We start from the raw sequence: 16,104 nt of genomic DNA, 5'->3' as shown, positions 1-16,104 counted from the left end.
TTATAGGTTGGGCCACACCCGTTTCGGCGGGAAGTGGCAAGAAGGGCGCGAAGCGCCCTTATTGGTCTGATGTTGCATCAGCCCGCGCTCGATAGGCTGTGCAGTTGCCGCAGAACAAGCCAATGAGCGAACGAGCCGTCTCGCCTATGGCTGTGTACTGCTGCAAATGCGCTTTACAAAAATACAAAATTAAGGATAATTTTTTGCTTCAGTATTTCGTGAAAAGAGACTTTTCCCGTAGCGTCTTAGCTAAGACGCAGTACGAGAGAGCTCTCGTAAGAGAACTACCAAATCTGAGAAGTCCTTGAGAATGGAAAGAAAAGACAAATTGAATGATTGATTTCACTTTATTATGATGGTCCCCTTGACACATTCTCTTGACTATAGGTAACATTGAACCTATATCTACTAAGTCTCACTGGAATTAGTATTAGTAGACTGGTAGGCTTAGGGTTAGATTAAATTGATGTGTACTTGCAAAATTAATAATAGTCAGGTGAATGTCAGTTGGGTCAGATATTAAGCATACAGGTTACTGATCCTCTAATAAGAGTTAGCTGACATGTAGAATAGATGCACTGTTACTAACTCTCAACAGAATGTTTAAAAGGGACCATCAACATTAAGTGTTACCAAATGTTTTGTTTTTGTTTTGCTTATTGGAGCTTGACAGCTTCAGTCCTCATTCACTTCAGTTTTTCTAGCTCCAGTCAGGGAGAAAAGTGGGCGGAGAAACAGGATCATGTGACTACCAAATAAAGTTGAACTAATTTGTTTCTTCCAGGAAATGTTTTCATTACAACATTCTCAAATGCAAGCAGAAATAATCACAAACCACTTGAAATGAACATGAGAGTTGTCTACAAGAGTCTGTTGTTTTTACTGGGTAAGTGATGCATCTATTTACAGCTTTAACAGCAGAACATAATTCAAATTGAATGTGTTGTTATCAGTTTAATGTTAATCTAAATACCATTAAACATTATACTTTTATATGAGGAGCTAAATTGTGTAAGACATTAATACATGATTTTAGAGATCATACTGAATTTCTTAAACTGCTTTTTTATGTGTAAATGTAGACTTATACTCATAAGAAAAATCAATGTAGGTTGCTAAATACTGAGCATCATTCCGTCTTTCTCATTTCAAGGGTTTTTCTCAGTTCAAACGAAGGGAGGAACTGAAGGTGAGATTTTGCCAATTAAACAATACTACATCTTTTGTCAGTGAGTTTGTGCTGCTGTGAAACACACGTCACATGATGAAAACTCATGGACATAAATAGCCAAGCAGGACTACCCTTACGAAAAGGAAGTTTATTCAAGTGTGTTATTAGTATACTTCTTTTAAACTAAAATAAGAATGTATGCTTTTAGTTTACTTTTTATGTACGTCTTGAAAATGAGCTGTATGTACTCCTCAGAACTATACTTAAAATTAAAGTATACTTGAATCATACTTAGAAAAATTCTAAATATATTTTAAGTATAGAATCCATGTTTTCATTATTATACGGTAGAGGGCGCTAGTATACATCTTTTGTACATAATTTCCCAAAAAAATGCAAGTGAGGAAGAAACAAGAAACACCAGACACTGCCACATGTAACATGATCATCTGACATGAAACTGCATCAAAACTGTAACGTTAAGGAATAAAATGACAGATGAAGAGGTAATAATTACAGTCAAGCTTTGGGGTGTTGATCGACTCCATCTACGTTTTGATTATCATTCTTAATCCAAATCATAGTCTTTTTTCAGCTTTTTGTTCAAAATGTTATTTCTTTATTTTTTTATGAAAAGCATTAAAGTGTTTAAAAAAATAATGCATGAAGCTAGAATAAAATGTTTTTGTTTACAAGAAAATACTGTTTTCTTTGGATGTTTTGTATGTTCAGATATTCATACGACAAAATATATACACATTAAAACCTAAATAGGGACATAGTAGTATACTTAAAGTATGATGTAAAGTTCACTTAAAGAAAACTTGCAGTATAAAACTACTAAACTAGTAGTTTACTGAGACTACAAAGTATTTAGTTAGTAAACTGTCAGTATACCTATAAGTTCACTTTTAGTATAATTACAGTACAAACTACAAACATAGAGGCAAACTAGTTGCGTACTCAAAGTTTACTACTGTTATACTTAAAGTATACTTTTGTATAATTGAAAGTGGGCCTATTTAGTCCCGAGGAGTACTGAAGCAGTACACTTACAAGTATACTATTAGAACATTGATATTTCTATACTTGCTACATAAAGAATACTTAAAAATATACTTGATCTTTACTTTTGTACACTTAGTTAAAAAACACTTGAAGTATACTACTTTTTCGTAAGGGTACTTACGATTTATCATTATTAATACTAATATGATTGATGCCAGTTTGAAAAAGTATAATAGGTATTCATGTAAACTTATTTTACTATCCAAGTCAACAGAGAAATAACTGAAAGGTTTGTGACTGTGCAGCATGATGTGAAAAAGCATAGTGCATAAACAAATAAATAAAAATCATGTAGATTGAGTTCTGCAGATGTTGACTGATAACCATCCAGAAGTAATTATGCAGTATTGAAGATCCACCCACCTAACTGCATCTCAATGACTCAAGATCATCCACTTTGAATTTATTTAATACACTTTTAAAATCTGTGAGAAAGCAGTAACGAGAAACAGTCAATGAAACTACAAATGACAAAAAGAGCACAACATCAGAGTGAGACATTGGGAAGAGGAACAAAACAATAAGCTAGATTTTTAATAATAATAATAATAATAAATAGATAAATTGTCAAGGCAAACTTTGATGTTGGCTTGAGAAATCCAGAACAGAAAGTTTGAAAAAGGTTTTAAAAACTTGAAGTTTGAAGGTTTTCAGTTTTAAGTAGTTTTTCTAGTTTAAAATAGTTTTAAAGATTATTAAAGTTTAAATGTTTTGAAGGTGATAGATTGGAATGCAAATTGGTTGTACGTCTGTTTCTAAGTAGTAGGGCTATTCTTCTGACATTTGATTATTCTAGTTAAACTCTTTAGTTTATATTAACTTGTTCATTCGGGTGCTCATGTTGCTAACAAGGATTAAACATAACCTACTACAGTCAATAATTACAGAGTAAAACAGAATAAAATCAAATGTGACAATGTATTATCAGTCAGGTAAATATGCATTCTGCCAATTACATATCCAATTGAAACACATCAAATCATATCAATACAAAACATCAAATTTCTCAAAGATAAATCTAAAAGTAAAATATGCATACCGGACCTTAGAAAATACATAGTATGAAGTGAAGAGACACACCACACTATGGGCTTTCTGGCTACAGAAATCGCCCTGATCCTCTTGCTGCAATCGTTTAAATACCTCAGACCAAGACAAACATCCCCCGAGATGGAGACAGGAACTAACAATTGGAATTTGCATTAACTCAGGTCCCAAGCACGGGTGGTTTTACGACCCAAAGGGAATAGAGGGTAATTTACATGGAGGACCCTGGGAAAGGACACTCCCATCACAGTAATCAAGATATCTCTTGACTCTTCAGATCTGTATTATCTTCTAATCTACTTTTGTAAGATTGAGACCATTGTACCAGTTGCACTGAGACATTTCCAATGATACTAGACATGAGTGTTAGTTCACTTGCATTGACATTTTCATGTAATCATTTTGAGCAGATTGAGTAGAAGGAAGAATGGGTGAAGGGATTTAAAATGAAACAAATGGCCAGAAGGGAAGGAGGTCTCCTGCTCCTCCACTCTGTGGGGTGTCTCGAAGATGTCTGTGTATGTTTGTATTGTCTGTTTCTCAGGAGATCAAAGTATCTCAGGTTCTTTCATCCTTACAAATATGTTACAGATGTGACTGAATTTGCAATGAAAAAAAAAAAAACACATAGTCTTTCTGTGGCGATGTTGAAAAGTGTCCCAGATGTGGCATCGGTTGTCGTCCACTATGACACATTATACTAGATTAAATTATTTAATCTTGCATCCCGGTGCCCATTGTCATTTACTAATCCCCATGCACTCTGCGTCAATCAGATTGTGCCAAAATCAGGCTAAAATCATGTGGTCTGAACCGGCTTAAATCAATTAAACCACCAAACTCAGCTCAGATCTTCAAATTGTTGATAAATGTTGTCTCAGAATAATAATGAGAATACATGTAAATAGGATTTCAGAAGTTTGGCTTTCTCAAGCCAACTAAAGGATAATATTATTTTTGAACACAAGTTTTTCATGCTTTTTATAATACTCATTACTTAAAAGCAGAAGCTTGTAATCCAGTCAAAATAGAAATAAATAGTTGTAATAGTTATACATTTTTTCCCCCAGTGAACATAGCAACATGGGGCAAAGCCAATCAATCGACGCTAGTTTACAACTGGTATCCCTCAAACGCTCTGGATGGGAAAAACTCCACCTGCACTCATACAGATATACAGAGTGACCCGTGGTGGAAGCTGGACCTGCTGAAGACGTACAGTGTGAACAGAGTGACCATCACTAACAGACACGACTGCTGTAGTTACAGGCTAAATGGGTCAGAGATTCGGGTTGGAAATGATTCTTCAGATCTTTTCAGAAACCCAGTGTGAGTCTTCTGGCCAGTTGGATAGTAACTTTATACATACATGCATATGTGGTCTTATACACTGAAAAAAATAATAAGTAAATGTACTTAATTTTTATTTGGCAAGTTTTTGCACAAGCATTTTTCAATTAAATGTAACACATTTGGAAATTAAGTAAATCTACTTTAAGTTAAGTAAAAAAAAAAAAAAAACTAATAAGTACATGTAACTTGACCTGTTAAATTTTATTGAGTACATTTAAATCAAAGCATTTAGCAGACACTTTTATCCAAAGCGTCTTAGTGCATTCAGGCTAACAATTTTCACCTATCATGTGTTCCCGGGGAATCAAACCCCCAAACTTGCTTATGCAATGTTCTACCACTGAGCTACAGGAACACTTCAAGATTTTGTGAAAAATAAGTGTAAATTTCACTTACTTACTTTTTTATTTTGGAAAAGTAATTTGGAAAAGTTTTTACACTAATAAAAACCCGAGATTCTAGAAATTTCTAAATGTAAAATTATTTTTTCAAAATAGTTTTATCAAATGAGGGTAAATAAGTCTCTCACTTCTGTCCCTTTAAACCAGTTTACAGCAAAGACAGCACGAAGGACTGGATGCACATGATAAATATTCTGCAATTAAGAAAACAGGCAAAAGAAATTGCACTGTAAAACGTACTCGGTTACTAAACGTAACCTCGGTTCTCTCTAGAAGAGCGAACGAGTACTGCGTCTTAGCTAAGACGCTACGGGAAAAGTCTCTTTTCACGAAATACTGAAGCAAAAAATTATCCTTAATTTTGTATTTTTGTAAAGCGCATTTGCAGCAGTACACAGCCATAGGCGAGACGGCTCGTTCGCTCATTGGCTTGTTTTGCGGCAACTGCACAGCCTATCGAGCGCAGGCTGATGCTTCGCGCCCTTCTTGCCACTTCCCGCCGAAACGGGTGTGGCCCAACCTATAAAAGGAGCTCGAAAAGGCTGACTCACCTGATTTATTTCATCGCCGAAGCGAACCAGAGTGAATCGTACGCACAGCAGAGAACGCAGTACTCGTTCGCTCTTCTAGAGAGAACCGAGGTTACGTTTAGTAACCGAGTACGTTCTCTTACGAGAGCTCTCTCGTACTGCGTCTTAGCTAAGACGCTACGGGAACCCAATGTAAAACGCCGTGCGCGCAGGGATCACACACCAATAAACCTGAAGCAACGCCCAGGATTTACAGTGCACAGTCACCTGAGGGATTCACAGAGAGTCCAGGACAGGAAGGGGGAAGCCCTCCGTCCCATATCTAGCAACATCCGTAGATGCGGCAATATGACATCACACAGCCGAGGCAAGGCCTGACCAATGTGGCAATGCGGGTCTTACGCAATACTGCCCATATAACGGCAGTATTATAACGCAGCGCATAACACTCACGAACTCAGAGTTCCCCTCAGGGCCCTGATTCGACTATACCGACAGCAGCCTTGCTTGCAAGGTGGGAACCTTCAGGTTATAGAAGCTGATAAATGTAGACGGCGAGGCCCAACCCGCCGCCATACATATATCCTGCAAGGAGATCCCAGTAGACCACGCCCACGACGAGGCAACGCCCCTTGTGGAGTGTGCTCTGACGCCCAGCGGGCACTGAAGGCCCCTGGAAGCGTAAGCTAACGCTATAGCGTCAACTATCCATCTGGATAGAGTCTGTCTCGAAACAGCCAATCCCTTGGAATGTCCACCTGACGAGACAAACAGCTGCTCAGTCTGTCGAAAAACAGCAGAGCGAGACACATAAGCTCTTAAAACCCTGACAGGGCAAAGAAGACTCGAGTCTCTATCCTCTCCTGACACCGGCAGGGCAGACAGGGCAATAACCTGAGCCCGAAACGGCGTGTTGAGGGATTTCGGCACATAACCGTGCCTAGGTTTGAGTATGACCTTTGAGTCATTAGGCCCAAACTCCAAGCACGACTGGCTCACCGAGAGCGCGTGCAGATCACCCACATGCTTCACTGAAGCGAGAGCCAACAAGAATACTGTCTTGAACGACAGATGCTGAAGGCTAATTGATTGGATAGGCTCAAAAGGGGGACCCTTCATGGCCTCCAAAACTGCCGCGAGGTCCCACATAGGGACTGACGGAGGTCTGGGAGGATTCAGCCTCCTAGCTCCTCTAAGGAAGCGGATGACCAAATCATTCCTTCCTACTGACTGACCGAGCGCTATTTCAGAAAATGCTGCGATGGCCGCCACATAAACTTTGAGCGTGGATAGGGCTCTGCCCTTATCCAACAGCTCCTGTAGGAAGGAGAGAACCTCCGTCACCTCACAACTAAGGGGTGAACATCCTCGAGCTGTGCACCAGCTGGAGAACACCGACCACTTCGAGGCATACAGACGTCGTGTCGACGGAGCTCTAGCCTGAGTGATGGTATTTAGCACTCCCACTGCGAGATCAGCGGGCAACCGTTGAGCGCCCACACATGGAGGGACCACAACTCCGGTTGAGGGTGCCAAATCGAACCCCTGGCCTGCGAGATGAGGTCCCCCATCTGCTAACTGCATCAAAGCTGGGAACCATGGCTGGTTCTTCCAAAGAGGTGCTACAAGCAGTATTGAACATCTCGTTTCTCTCACCCGTTCTATCACCTGCGGAAGGAGGGAGACGGGAGGGAAAGCATAAAGCGGGCAGCAAGGCCATTTCCATGACAGCGCGCTTTCGTTCTTGGAAAAGAACGCGCGGCAGTGAGCGTTTTCGTGGGACGCGAAGAGGTCCACCTCCGCCCTGCCAAATCTCTCCCACAACAGCCGGACTGTTTGCGGGTGTAGAGACCATTCGCCCGTAGGAACATTGCCTCTGGACAGCCTGTCTGGACCCAGATTCTGTAGCCCAGGCACATGCACTGCCCTCAGCGAACGCACGTTGCGCTGAGCCCAAACCAGGAGGCATTCCGCCAGCCTGTACAGGTATCGGGACCCGAGACCGCCCTGGCGATTTATGTAGGACACCACAGGCATGTTGTCCGAACGGACTAAGACATGGTGGTCCTTGATTTGGGGACAAAAGCACATCAGCGCATTCTCCACTGCCAGCATTTCCAGACAGTTGATATGATGGAGCTTTTCCCGTTCTGACCACAGGCCAAAGGACGGTCTGCCCTCGAGCAGCGCTCCCTATCCCGAAGTGGAGGCGTCCGTCGACACCATCTTCACATTCGGGGAAGTCCCCAGGCTTACACCTGATTGGTACCAGCCGTTTGCTGTCCAGGGTTTCAGGGCTGTGACACAGCTCTGATTGACCTTGAGACGCAGTCGGCCAGACACCCATGCTCTGCGCGGCACCCGCGCCTTCAGCCAGAGCTGCAGGGGGCGCATGCGGAGCAGGCCCAGCTGCAGAACCTTCTGACAGTGTTTGAGCGAAACGGTCGCGCCGCAGCGGAAAGAACTCGCTGCGCGCTGAATGCCCAACGCGCGCTGTGGTGACAGTCGCGCCGTCATGGAACACGAGTTCAGAACTATACCCAAAAACAGAATCGTCTGACTGGGGTTCAGCGAACTCTTCATCCAAATAATTCAGCACTCGCATGCCTCTGAGTCTGAGAGGAGCGAGCGCTGCATCCATGCACCTCGTAAACGTACGAGGAGCCGCGGACAAGCCGAACGGACTGTAAACTGATATGCCTGGCCCTCGAAGGCGAATCTCAAATATGGCCTGTGACTTGACGCTATCTGTACTTGAAAATACGCGTCCTTGAGATCTATTGACATGAACCAGTCCCCTCTGCGAATCTGCGCGAGGAGCTTCCTGGTCGTAAACATTCTGAAACTGCGTTTCATCAATGCCTTGTTCAGCTGTCTTAGATCCAGTATGGGCCTGAGACCCCCGTCTCTCTTTGGCACCAGAAAGTATCTGCTGTACAGCCCCCCCCCCCCCCCCCTCACTTTGAGCTCGAGACACAGGCTCTACAGCCCCTTTGCTCAACAGTTTTGATATTTCGGCCCGAAGTATGTGTGCTACTTCTGTTTTGACCGTAGTTTCGACGCGCACTAAAAAGCGCGGAGGGCGTCGAAAAAAAAAACTGTAGCGAGTAGCCTCTCTTTATAATGCCTAGCACCCAATCCGAAAACCCCTGGAAGCGCTGACCATGCATCTGCATGAATGGCTAAGGGCTGGATGCGAAGCGCGCTCTGTTGACTGGGCAACGGCGGCGCTTGGGTGCGCTGCACCATGGGCGTTACGCCTGCGGCATTTGAGGCGGGGAGCGCGCTGATTACAGCGGGCAGATCGCTTGTCCTCGACCCTATCCCGGTGCTTAACCAATTGGGGGAGGGCTGAGCGGGTCCCGTGGGACTCGTGATGTCTGTGAGTAACTGTGGGCTGCAAGCATGCACATTTACCACTTTCGACTCACTGTCTGCCTGGGCAGAGCGCACGTGCATGGGTTTCGCTTTTACAGAAACCACGCGCCGTGTGTGACATAGTGTGTGTGGGCACTGAGGAGTGGGCACGTTTACTATGTGGCGCGCGTGACCGATCTGAGCCGATCTTATGTGCGCGAGCCCTGTGTGCAGGGCTGTGCTTACATGTGGAGATGGGCACTGAGGAGTGGGCATCGTCACTATATTTATAGCACCATCGGCCGTGGCCGGACGAACGTGCACGGGTTTTGTCTTTACAGAAACCACATGAAGCGTATGACATAGTGATTGTGGGCACTGAGGAGTGGGCACGTTTACTATGTAGTGCGCGCGATCGACCTGAGTCGCTTTTATGGGCGCGGGCCCTGTGTGCAGGGCTGTGCTTACATGTGGAGATGGGCACTGAGGAGTGGGCATCGTCACTACATTTATAGCACCATCGGCCGTGGCCGGACGAACGTGCACGGGTTTCGTTTTTACAGAAACCACATGACGCGTGTGACATAGTGATTGTGGGCACTGAGGAGTGGGCACGTTTACTATGTAGTGCGCGCGATCGACTTGAGTCGCTTTTATGGGTGCAGCCCTGTGTGAAGGGCTGTGCTTACATGTGGAGATGGGCACTGAGCAGTGGGCATCGTCACTACATTTATAGCACCATCGGCCGTGGCCGGGACACCAGAAATTACGCCTTTTTCGGGAAATATCTGGGTAGCCGTGATAACGGTTTCTGTGTGCAGGCAACCGGGCAACCGCACGGGCTTGCGCATTGCAAAAGACGCTGAAACAGTCACAATCCCTGGAACTGAAACAGAGGCGCGCTTAGGTGAGAGTTCGGCCATGGCGAGTCGTACACCGGCGCTTTCCTAGGATGGCTTCGGGGCTCCCGGCCTCACCGTAATCCTCTGCCGCGGTCCCCGCGGCGCGGGGCGACGGCCAGTAGAGCGAGAACGGGGGTCTCGAGCTGCGTTGCTGAAGCTGTTGTGATAACGGCTTTTGTGTGCAGGCAAGCGGCAACTGTGCAGGCTTGCGCGTTGCAGAAAACACTGAGACAGTCACAATTCATGGAACTGAAACAGCGGCGCGCTTGGGTGAGAGCTCGGCCACAGCGGAACTCATACACCTGCACTTCAATGAAGCAGCCATCGTGAGTAGTGCAGACGCAGCGTAATGCAGCAGGCTTTAGATGGCAACACCGCTTTCGTCCGCCGTCCAGCAGAGGGCGGACAAAGGTGCGTCGCTATCGCCTGTTCCACCGGCGGAAGTGACTGGTAGTTCCTGTTTTTAGCATCATCAAGTGTGGAGAATGCTAGTGAGACAGACGAACAAGTTCGCGCTGAATATGGAGCGTTCAAAGCCTTTGCCACCTCTTCGTGAAGCTCAGGAAGAAATGAGGCGGGCTTTGAGAAGTACGCTCATCCGAAAGGAAAATACCATTTTCCTACTACCCTTATTGGTCTGATGTTGCATCAGCCTGCGCTCGATAGGCTGTGCAGTTGCCGCAGAACAAGCCAATGAGCGAACGAGCCGTCTCGTCTATGGCTGTGTACTGCTGCAAATGCGCTTTACAAAAATACAAAATTAAGGATAATTTTTTGCTTCAGTATTTCGTGAAAAGAGACTTTTCCCGTAGCGTCTTAGCTAAGACGCAGTACGAGAGAGCTCTCATAAGAGAACCCGACAAGTAACTTAACTCAAACCGTTTGAGTAAACAGATTGCCTTGATTTAAACCATGTAAGTTTTAAAACTTTGCATTTAATTAATTAAGTGATTAACTAAGTGCTGATTGTGAATTAGTGATGAACAGCTGCTGTTAACAAACAGAATCACTGAAGAAAAGAGAAACACAAGAACTACTACAACTGACTTCAGACACAGCCTTAGATGAAATCAACTGAAATAAAATACATGAAATCTCTCAAGATCCGATTAAACAACCCCACAAACAGCATCACCAGCTCCACTTATTAATAACCAGACTGACTTTATTTCTTTAAGGTTTAGATGTTGATTTATTGTTTCATTTACATTTCAATACGTCTCAATAATTGATGATTATCATCACCAATATAAAGTACAACAACCTACACCTAGGTACAGGTTAACACCTGATGGCATTTCTTCTGGGCTTTTGAATTACAACAAATGTGTTTTAGAAACACACGGTTATAACAGCCAGAGAAAACACTAAGACAGAAGTAAAGGGTCAAGAGCCCAACTAAAGCAAACACTGATCTCTAACATGATTACTTCAAATGAAACAATAAATCAACATCTAAACCTTAGTTCATTCTCAATAAGATCTTCTGTAGACGTCTGACAGAAATAAAGTCAGTCTGGTTATTAATAAGTGGAGCTGGTGATGCTGTTTGTGGGGTTGTTTAATCGGATCTTGAGAGATTTCATGTATTTTATTTCAGTTGATTTCATCTAAGGCTGTGTCTGAAGTCAGTTGTAGTAGTTCTTGTGTTTCTCTTTTCTTCAGTGATTCTGTTTGTTAACAGCAGCTGTTCATCACTAATGCTCAATCAGCACTTAGTTAATCACTTAATTAATTAAATGCAAAGTTTTAAAACTTACAGGGTTTAAATCAAGGCAATCGGTTTACTCAAACGGTTTGAGTTAAGTTACTTGACGGGTTTTACAGTGCAACTTCTTTTGTCTGTTTTCTTAATTGCAGAATATGAGCATCCAGTCCTTCATGCTGTCTTTGCTGTAAACTGGTTTAAAGGGACAGAAGTGAGAGACTTATTTACCCTCATTTAATAAAACTGTTTTGAAAGAAATTATTTTACATTTAGAAATTTCTAGAATCTCTGTTTCGGGTTTTTTATTAGTGTAAAAACTTTTCCAAATTACTTTTCAAAAATAAAAAAGTAAGTAAGTGACATTTTCACTTATTTTCCACAAAATCTTGAAGTGTTCCTGTAGCTCAAGTGGTAGAGGTTTGGGGGTTCGATTCCCCGGGAACACATGATAGGTGAAAATTGTTAGCCTGAATGCACTGTAAGACGCTTTGGATAAAAGTGTCTGCTAAATGCATTAATTTAATATTATTTAATTAAAATTTACTCAATAAAATGTACTCATTAGTTTTTTTTTGTTTTTTTTTACTTAACTTAGTTAAGTAGATTTACTTAATTTCCAAATGTGTTAAATTTACTTGAAAAATGCTTGTGCAAAAACTTGGCAAATAAAAATTAAAGTAAATCTAATTTAAGTAAATTTACTCATTATTTTTTTCAGTGTACAACTATTAAACCACAAACACACACTATATATATGTTACCACATTCAATTACACCGTTTTTCTCTAATGCGTCACACATTCAAAAAGGATTAAACACGCTAAACTTTATTATCCATGTGTAATAACAACACTTAATTGTCATGACGAATAATTGCTCATTTGCGTAGATGGTAAATAAACAAAACTTCAAAACTGCTAATCTTCATGTATGTTACATAATCTAAGTTTGAAGAAATTATAAAATATGCATTGTGTTGTGTTGTATTAAATACATTTATAGAATCATAAATTGAGCAATAAACACAGGAGTGACTCACTCTTTTGTCTTTCTCCAGATGTGCTGTAGTTTCTTCTATTCCAGCGGGAGCTACCTACAGTTACTCGTGTGGTGGGATGGAGGGACGCTACGTTATTGTGAATATTCCTGGAGATTCAAGGATTCTTACTCTCTGTGAAGTGGGAGTCTATGTCATTTTTCCAGGTAATTCAGACCCACAAAGCAAATGTCTTCTGGCCCAGATCCAAGCCAAACAATCACTTTTCCTCGGCCCAAGTGCCGCAAAGAATGACGGTCCTGAACTGGCCCAGAACTGGATTAAAGACAAGATATATATGCGAGTAGCAGGGAATAATTTAAGTTGCTTAACACTGAAAATACTGTCCCGATCCACTCCGTCAAGGCACGCGTTTCTCATTCAAAACACGCATCACCGGAAACACGACATGTTGCAATCTCTGACAATCTCTGCGCCGCAACAGCTGAAGTTTCTACACTGGCAAAGCGAGTGTTAAAAATAACTTTAATAGAACGAGCATCAGTTAACTGTTTTGGATATGTCACGTCCAGTGCAGTCAGAGTCACTGACAAGGGTTTTATAGTATTTTATTGCACCCCTGGCATCCACGGTATGCTTACTTATCTATTGTGGTAATTTGCAGGTGGTGTCAAAAAGTTGCTGGTTTAGATAAATAGCTGTATTTCTGTACGATTGACTCATATATGACAATTTTCTTCCAAATACAATAATTTTGACATTCTGGAACAATACTTACTGTAGACATTTCCAATCTGGCAACACTGCTTCTAAATAAGAGCCAATCACCAAATGGTAAAGTCAACACATCACTGCAGCTGCCGTTAGTCCTGATACAAAAATAAAATGCACTGATTAAAACCCATTTTTCTTGACACTTTGACATCTTCCAGGTAATTTGGCAACAGGAAGACCCGCCACACAGTCATCAACCTATGGACTGTGGTCTGCAGAACAGGCCATTGACTACAATCCAGGTTTCATCCAGCCATCATCATCGTGTTCCTCAACCAATATTCAGACTAACCCATGGTGGAGAGTGGATCTGAGTTCTGTGCACCGAGTTAATAGAGTCATCATCACAAACAGACTAGACAGCTATCCAGAACGAATAAACGGAGCAGAGATTCGCATCGGAAACTCTTTGGAGAACAACGGCAACAACAATCCCATGTGAGACTCTTTTGCAGTGGCTTAATATCCATGAAAAAAGATATGAAGAAAGTCTAAAAGTCTAAATGAGGTTTCTTCCATCTCTCTTTAGATGTGCTGTGATCTCTAGCATTCCAGCTGGTGATTCCTCCACCTACACCTGTAATGATATGGAGGGTCAATATGTGAATCTGTTCATTCCTGGAGATTCAAAGTGTCTTACTCTGTGTGAAGTGGAGGTCTATGAAGAAGGTGTGATCAAACAAGGTGATTTAATACTTTAGGAAATGACTTTACAACAGTTGAAATTTGCAATGTATGGTTTATGAACATTTGAAATATGTTGCATGCTCTCACAGATTTCAATAATTTACTACATAAAATGCATTTGTGTATGGCACCAAACCATGTCCATACTTATAGTTTTTTGTTCTTTTTTTTTGTTTTGTTTTTCTTGGCGTAGTTCTTGTCATGATTTTGAGGATCACTACACAAACTCTCACTGCATCTGTTCAATCTTAAGTGACAGATGCATTTGGACCAAATTGCTCCAGATACTGTAGTCATGAGGCATTTTATGTTTTTATTATTTGCATTTAGAATTTTCTTTTCATTTTTATGTTCACGCTCATGTGCCCTTTTAGGTCCTGCTTTCCAGGAAGAATCTTGTGAAGATGAAACTTAGCTTTAAGTCTGTCTGAACCTCCAGCTCCTATCACAGGTGAGAGAGGGAAACATACAGAAATCTGAAATCAAATCACCTTGATTCCAGTTTTAAAAATCTGCTCATTTCTGCTTCAGTCAGCTCTGGTGGAACGAGGGTCTCAACCACACTAAAAGGAACTGGTGTTGAAGGAAGCTGTGCCAAGTCAATGTTTTCCTACAAACACTGGAAAACAGAGAAGGAATATTGATTTTGAAGTAAATTATTTAAAGAAATATGCATTTAGTTGGTTATTTGCTTTGATGACCACAATGAAGTTGTATGTGAAAATTGAAAATGATTGGATCTTCAGGAATTAGTACTACATTGTAAAGTCCATCCAGTGTTAATTTCACTGACGAAAAATATTAGTTAGCTTGTATCAGGTGTAGGTGTAATATTAGGTGTGACCTAATATAACTTCATAAAGGGTCAGAGGACTGCTAAGTCCATAAAATAAATATAGTTCTTAAATGTGCCATAGAATGCATTGATACTTTTTTTTATTGTTCTCTGATGTCCCCATGTGTATATTAAGTTTTATCTCAAAATACCCCACGGATCATTTTTTATAGCTTGTTGAAATTGCCACTTTTAGGGTATGAGCTAAAACCCACTGTTTTTGTGTTTGGCCCTTTAAATGAAAATGCACTGCTGCTCCCATCTCTCTTTTCAGAAGAGTGCGGAGCATGAAGAGCTCATACTCAAGGGCATAATGGTGTTACGGTTTAACTGGTGGTGACCGTGTTACTGACCACACATTGCTTCCAAATGCAATTTTTAACTAGCACATTTCTATTCACAATTATTCTGGTAACATGTGAAGGCAGCATTAGTGAAAACAGGCAGAGACAATGGTAGCTTTTGCAACATCAGCTTTACAGAGAGCAAAGAAGCAAAACAAAATATGACACGTGATGCTTACTTTGTCTGGAGTCTGGATTGGACTGGTTTGGCAGTCCGGTGTAAAATGTTAGCAAAAACGTATAGGACTTCTCAATCCTTTTTTCACGATTTTTCCTTTCGAAAATAAAAGTTAACCACTCTGTCCTCAGTGGACAGTGGACAGTATATATATAGATATATATACAAAAAATTATAATAACAATTATAATGTCATCGGCCATTGGCAGGTGTGGCAAAAAGTTAGTTTTAGGCCCTGTATATATCTATATGTCCACTTAATTTTAAGTTAAATGAGATTCAACTAGACAAGATTTATATGTAATTTTTTTTTTTTAAATAAATAAATAAAAATAATTCCATTCACATATCATAAGACAATACAAAATCACAAATCAAGAAATCATTAAGTAATAAGGGAAAAACACTTGAAACACATTGATATATTGCATGATTTGATCCAGATATAGCAGGACTGGGAAACTTCAGTCCTGGAGGGCCGCTGTCCTGCAGATTTTAACTCCAATCCTAATTAAACACAGCTGCCTATAGCTTTCTAGTGATCTTAAAAGACATTCATTAGCTGGTTCTGATGTGTTTGGTTAGAGTTGGAGCTAACTGGACAGAAGTTTCCCAGCCCTGATGTAGTGTGTTGTGTCATATCATGGAATAAGATTTTAATCTGTGTTAAACTTCAAGAAACACTTCTTCTCTGTTGCGAAACAGGGTGTTCCAGCACACTCAGGAGCCTTGCATCTTCCTTTTTGTTTTGT

The 16,104-nt window shown here is 41.4% G+C and overlaps 1 protein-coding gene across 1 annotated transcript; it reads left to right on the top strand.

The window, feature by feature from the left end:
• Positions 1–753: 753 nt before the first annotated feature.
• On the top strand, positions 754–14,658 carry LOC132115600 (fucolectin-7-like). The gene is made up of 7 exons (XM_059524024.1): positions 754–886; positions 1,154–1,189; positions 4,357–4,615; positions 12,595–12,740; positions 13,467–13,746; positions 13,838–13,977; positions 14,370–14,658. Exons 1-7 carry the CDS (start codon positions 844–846, stop codon positions 14,408–14,410), a joined length of 945 nt encoding a protein of 314 aa, XP_059380007.1. The 5' UTR covers positions 754–843; the 3' UTR covers positions 14,411–14,658.
• The last annotated feature ends 1,446 nt before the right edge of the window (positions 14,659–16,104 follow it).

The sequence above is a fragment of the Carassius carassius genome, chromosome 3 (genome assembly GCF_963082965.1).
Source record: "Carassius carassius chromosome 3, fCarCar2.1, whole genome shotgun sequence".
Classification (NCBI taxonomy): Eukaryota; Metazoa; Chordata; class Actinopteri; order Cypriniformes; family Cyprinidae; genus Carassius; species Carassius carassius.
This window is presented reverse-complemented; position numbering and strand designations above follow the sequence as displayed.

What these genes read in the sequence shown, in the direction of transcription:
- LOC132115600 (XM_059524024.1), top strand. Translation starts at nt 844, where the DNA reads ATGAACATGAGAGTTGTCTACAAGAGTCTGTTGTTTTTACTGG. An exon ending in AACGGCAACAACAATCCCAT is followed by an intron (nt 13,747 to 13,837) that starts GTGAGACTCTTT and finishes ATCTCTCTTTAG; the next exon opens with ATGTGCTGTGATCTCTAGCA. An exon ending in AGTGGAGGTCTATGAAGAAG is followed by an intron (nt 13,978 to 14,369) that starts GTGTGATCAAAC and finishes GTGCCCTTTTAG; the next exon opens with GTCCTGCTTTCCAGGAAGAA.